The sequence below is a fragment of the Octodon degus genome, unplaced genomic scaffold (genome assembly GCF_000260255.1).
Source record: "Octodon degus isolate 3935 unplaced genomic scaffold, OctDeg1.0 scaffold00005, whole genome shotgun sequence".
NCBI classification, from domain to species: domain Eukaryota; kingdom Metazoa; phylum Chordata; class Mammalia; order Rodentia; family Octodontidae; genus Octodon; species Octodon degus.
Genome location: NW_004524581.1, coordinates 31,716,095 through 31,721,132, shown reverse-complemented (window position 1 = coordinate 31,721,132; position 5,038 = coordinate 31,716,095). Strand labels below are relative to the sequence as shown.

At 50.1% G+C, this 5,038-nt stretch overlaps 1 protein-coding gene across 1 annotated transcript in view; it reads right to left on the bottom strand.

Moving 5' to 3' along the window:
• LOC101559737 (HLA class II histocompatibility antigen, DQ beta 1 chain-like) overlaps positions 1-2,231 on the bottom strand; it is an 18,883-nt gene extending 16,652 nt beyond the window's left edge. Inside the window, exons 1-2 of the mRNA XM_023721194.1 lie at positions 2,041-2,231; positions 93-365 (exon numbers count right to left, since the gene is read on the bottom strand). Coding sequence (XP_023576962.1) covers positions 93-365; positions 2,041-2,152 — 385 coding nt within the window. The 5' untranslated portion in view covers positions 2,153-2,231. The remainder of the gene's footprint in view (positions 1-92; positions 366-2,040) is intronic.
• Positions 2,232-5,038: the final 2,807 nt, after the last annotated feature.

Genomic DNA, 5,038 nt, shown 5'->3' with positions numbered 1-5,038 from the left:
CCCGCCCCCCGACCCGCCCCCGACCCGCCCCTCGCCCCCGCACCCTCCGGTGGCCGCGCTCCCAGGTGGGGTCTCCCCGCAGGGGGCCTCACCTCGCCACCGCTGGGTCAGCGGGAGGATGTTCACCTCGTAGTTGTGTCTGCACACGGTGTCCAGCTCGGCGCGCGTCTGCTCCAGGAAGTCCGGCTGGCTGTTCCAGTACTCGGCGTCCGGCCGCCCCAGCTCGGTCACGGCGCGGTACTCGCCCACGTCGCTGTCGAAGCGCACGAACTCCTCGCGGTTGTAGATGTACCTCACCACCCCCCGCACGCGCTGCGTCCCGTTGGTGTAGTAGCACAGGCCCTTACCCTGGTACACGAAGTCCTCTGCGGGAAGCACAGGGCGGGCGCAGCCGTCAGCTCGCGGGGTCCCGCCGGGCCTGCGCCCCGAGCCCGGAGCTGTCCCTGCGCCCGCGGGACGGACCCCGCTCCCGCCGCACCCCCCCCCGCGTCCCGGTCCTCACTCTGCCTGAGCTCGGCTCCCCCGCCAGGCCGACTCCGCAGAGCCAGAAACCCGGGACAGCACGCGGGTGGAGAGTTCCCGGGAAGGGGCCTGCCGGGCTCCCGCCGTCCCGCGAGCGCGGTGTCTCGGTCGGAGAGCTCGCTGGGCTCGCTCTGTCCCTGCCGCCCTATGCAAGCTGTGTGAGGCTGATGCACTCCTCGAAACCCTCAACTTCTAAGCCCAGAAAAGAGCATTTAGGAAAAGAGCCCAGGATTTCAAAAGACACAGACTAGCTTCCGATTAAAGCGTAAGAGGCAGGGTGTGGTGGCTCAGGCCTGGACTCCCAGCGCTCGCTGAGGCAGGAGAATCTCTGCGTTTGGTGCCAGCCGGGGCTACAAACTGAGTTCAAAGCCAGCCTGAACTGCGCAGTGAAAACCTTGTGTCAGAAAAAAAAAAAAAAAAAGCGAAAGATTTATACGATCTGAAGAGAAACTGGGAAGAATGTATGCAAGGTGTTGATTATTGAAACTGTCCTACCAATTTGATTTGAAACGGTCTCATTGCTATTTGTTTATCAATAAAATTATGGGAAAAAATTAAATTAAATTTAAAAAAACTGTGAGAGTTAGCTGCTGGGACAGGTTACATAACAGAGTATCTACGTCCTAACTATAACTACATGAGAGAAAGTCATAATAACTCTACAGGGTTGTTAGAAAGACTGCCAGAGAACTCATGTAAACCACGATCTGGTCGGAGTGAGGGCTTCCCCAGTGTGTATCATGTACTCCCCTTCTGGCCTCCTACATTCAGAATACTATCAAGTCCAGAATCCCTCTCAAGTTACTGTTGGGCCACCAGGCAGCACAGCATGAAGACTCCCTCTCTGTTGGCTTCGCTCCCATACCTGGGCTTTGCCTCCCTGAAGCCTGCCCTCCCCAAGACAGAGCCTTTCTCCCCGAACACTAGGTCTACAGACACCACTGCAGGTTCACCCTCATCTTCCAGAGCCTCACAGAATTTCTCCAGACGAAACTGTAGGAAATCCTGACAGAGACAAAGCCTACTATATCAGCTTTAAAGAAATTAATTTCCTTCAAAAACAACCCCTGGCTGTGCGGGGTAGCATGTTTCTGTAATCCAAGCATTCAGGAGACTGAGGTGGGAGAATCACTGTGAGTTCAAGACCAGCATGGGCCACAAAGTGAGTTCAAGTCCAGCCTGAACTACATAGTAAGACCCTGCCTTAAAAAAGATAGAAATAAATAATCAAAAACAAGTCCCGGCTCCCTGTGCCCCACAGTTGGCAGTAATATAAACTCTGTCTCCTCCTACCCTTTATAACAGCCCACCCTGGACCCCGGAGGTAGGCACGGCCCCACTCAACATCACAAGATGAAAGGAGAATGTAAAAGAGAGTGCTCTCCCACCAAGGTGACCTGTGGGAAACAGTGCTCTGGGATGGTGGGGCTTGCCACCCTTGTCCAGAGCCCCAGGCTCCCGTCAGAGCTCCTGCCCCGCGATGATGGCTGCACCCTGGAAGCAGCTGACAGCACTCACCTGGAGAGTCTCTGCCCTTAGCCAGAGCACCTCCCAGCAGCAGCAGCAACAGGGTCACCGTGGCTGGACTAAGGCCCCTTGGGATCCCCAAAGCCATCTTCACTGACATCATTGAGAAAAAGGGAAAAGGCAATGGCAGTCAACACAGTTCACTCCTGCCGTACCCACTTCGGAGAAGAAAAACCTGAGACTGCTTCATTGAGTGTTAGGGCTAGGGAGTCCCAGGAAAGGAGCCAATCAGCACTGTAGCTAATGCACATCATCTGTCTCCAGGCAGACATTTTTTATGAAGGCTCCCAATCCACTGCCTGTATCTGCACTGGATGAAGTCTGAGGTGACGATTTCCTCTCATTTATAGAAGACCTGTCTACACGTGAAAGTCGAATGCCTTAGGGGGTAGAAGAGCCAGAAGAGAAAAGGAATCTAAGTATGGCAACTTAGAGTTCTTAACAGGGAATATAAACGGGCATCACAAATGGGTGTCACATTTCATGACAAAACTGCCGTCACACAGATGTTCACTTTTATTACATGAGGGCCTCTGAGGAGCCATACGTCCTGGTAAGAGATGAAGGCTTCTCTAGGGAAACAGAGTGAGCCCCAGCTCTACAGCCCTTGTGCTTCATGGGTCAGCAGACGACGCAGCCTCTTTTTGCTTCAGGCTGCTCTTTGTACAATGTGGATGATGTTTCCTGTGTTCCACACTAGCTCTTCACACATACACATTTGAGAGTAATCTGACATGGTAACATTGCACAACGCCCCTTTCACTGTCCCATGTAACTCTTGGAAATATCAGGTTACTATGTGGGAGAGAATAGAAGAAAAAAACACTGGCATTCAGCCCTACTAGCAAGTGAGCCTTCTGTAAGCAGAATCTGTTGCTTCCCTGTTATTTCAATGAAACTGTGTGAAAAATCAATTAAGCTGGCATTGTCTCCAGCTGTTTAAATCCTCCTCGATGATCTGTAAATGTCCACAGCTTTCAAAGTTTCCTTCCAAGAACAGAAAACAAGATGTGCACAAGTCTTCTCCCAGGTCTGTAGTGCTACTGAGGGAGCAAAGGTTTCCTTGGAGGTTGTACTGTGCCGGCCCTGAACGTGACATCTTGAATGTACACTAAACAATGCGTTCTTAAAGCAAATGTCTTATTCCTCAGGCTCCTCTTACCCATTTCTAGTCACGAATCAATTAGAACAGAGCCTGGCAAACACTGACGACAGCTCTCACCAAGGCAGTTTCAATTCCTCCCTCCCTCTTTGACTTCTCTTTCCCTTATTTTAGATTCTCCTTTTAAAACACAGAACAGAGCCTAAAAGAATATAAGGCATTTAAGAGTCAAAAGTAGGAAAGAGGCAAGCAGGAGTTCCTGCTAAGGACACATGAAAGGCCAGGGTTACTAGAATATCCTGTGTCCCTGCCTAGACGGCGGCCCCTGGCCCTGGCAAGCTGCTGCTGGCCTCCCTCAGGCAGCTCTGTGCTCAGAGTCCAGAGCACTCAGCACGAGGAGGGTCTCTATGGGAGTGGTGGACACAAGGGACAGAACATCAAACTCAGACCTGGAAAGAGTGGCCAGAAAAGGACCTGGAAGCGCCCTCCGACTGTCCTGCACCCAGAATAAGCAGAACATTGTGGTCAATTCCCTACTCCTGTCCTAAGGGGAAATTTTCCTCAGGTTATCCTGGGCTGTAAGGCAAAGGCTGCCTCACTGGGGATTTCCCAGTCTCGCTGGTCTTTCCCGCAGACTATTCAGCTAGCAACAAAAGAGTCAGTTTACAGCCCTTTTTCTGATTGGCTAAAACCTCCTCTGCCGGACAGTGCTTGGACTTCTGCCAGCCTCTGCCCCACCCCACAGAGCTCCCTGCACTGCCCAACCCCTGCTGCACTCCTCCCTCAGTGCAGCCTTTAGGGCCTCGACTGAGAGGAGGATTATTTGGACAAGAACCTCTCCTCACTGTAGCTCATGTAAATTGCCCTGCAGGGTTAGGAAAACGAAGCTTCCTCAAGGAGCTTGATGGAGCTGGGGAGATAGCTTAGCTGCCCAATACCTGCCTGGCAAGCACGAGGTTATGAGTTCAATTCCTAGTACAACAACAAAAGAGGAAGGCTGATGGGATAAAAACACTGTCATTAATATGGGTCAAGGGCACAGGGCTGTGCTCAGTTCATTCAGGATAAAGATAAAAGCTGTGGACTCTTAGCAGGAAACCCAAGAACAAATCGTCTCTGGAACAAATCGTCTCTGGAACAAATCATTCCAGCATCCCTTGGAAGTTGTGCTCCGGGAGGTAATTACCGTCTCGCCAGAGGTCATCGGGCCTATTCCGTATTCAGCAATCAGGAAATGCGTCTGCTGAAGGAGTCCATGGCCCTCTTCACGCCAGTGGGGTGGGGGGGGGGATACAAGTGCTGGCCCTTTTATTATTTTCTTTATAAAAATGTATCAAGAAATTACTCCAGATTTTCTAAATCTTATTAAATCTCTACATAATTTGCCTATGTCAACTCTCAGATGAGTTATGTTATTTTTCTCATTACACATATAAGGTAAGACTTTCTTTTTTTTTTTTTTTTGGTGGAACCGGGGATTGAACTCAGGCCTTTGCACTTGCCAGGGAAGCACTTATTCCACAGAGCTATCTCCACAGCCCCCTAAGACTTTCATTTTTATACAGTTTTTTTTTTTCTGTAGAGTCACATTTTAAAGAAAATAAAGGCAAATGTCTGAGATAAACAAAGAGAAGAAATAGTAGTCTTCAAAAGTACTGGAGTGACTGTTTAAAAGCCACTTCACCTCTGAAGGTTTCACTGCCTGTAGTAAGCACCCACACCTCACAGGACTGCTTTGTGAATGAAGATATAGCGTGTAAAACTCCGTGCAATCTGCAATAAGCTACCCACACATTCATTTCTAAATGTCAAAACTTCTTCCTGGTATTTGTCACTTTGGTTCAGTGAGGGCCAACTTTTTTTTTTTTTTTTTTTTTTTTTTTTTTT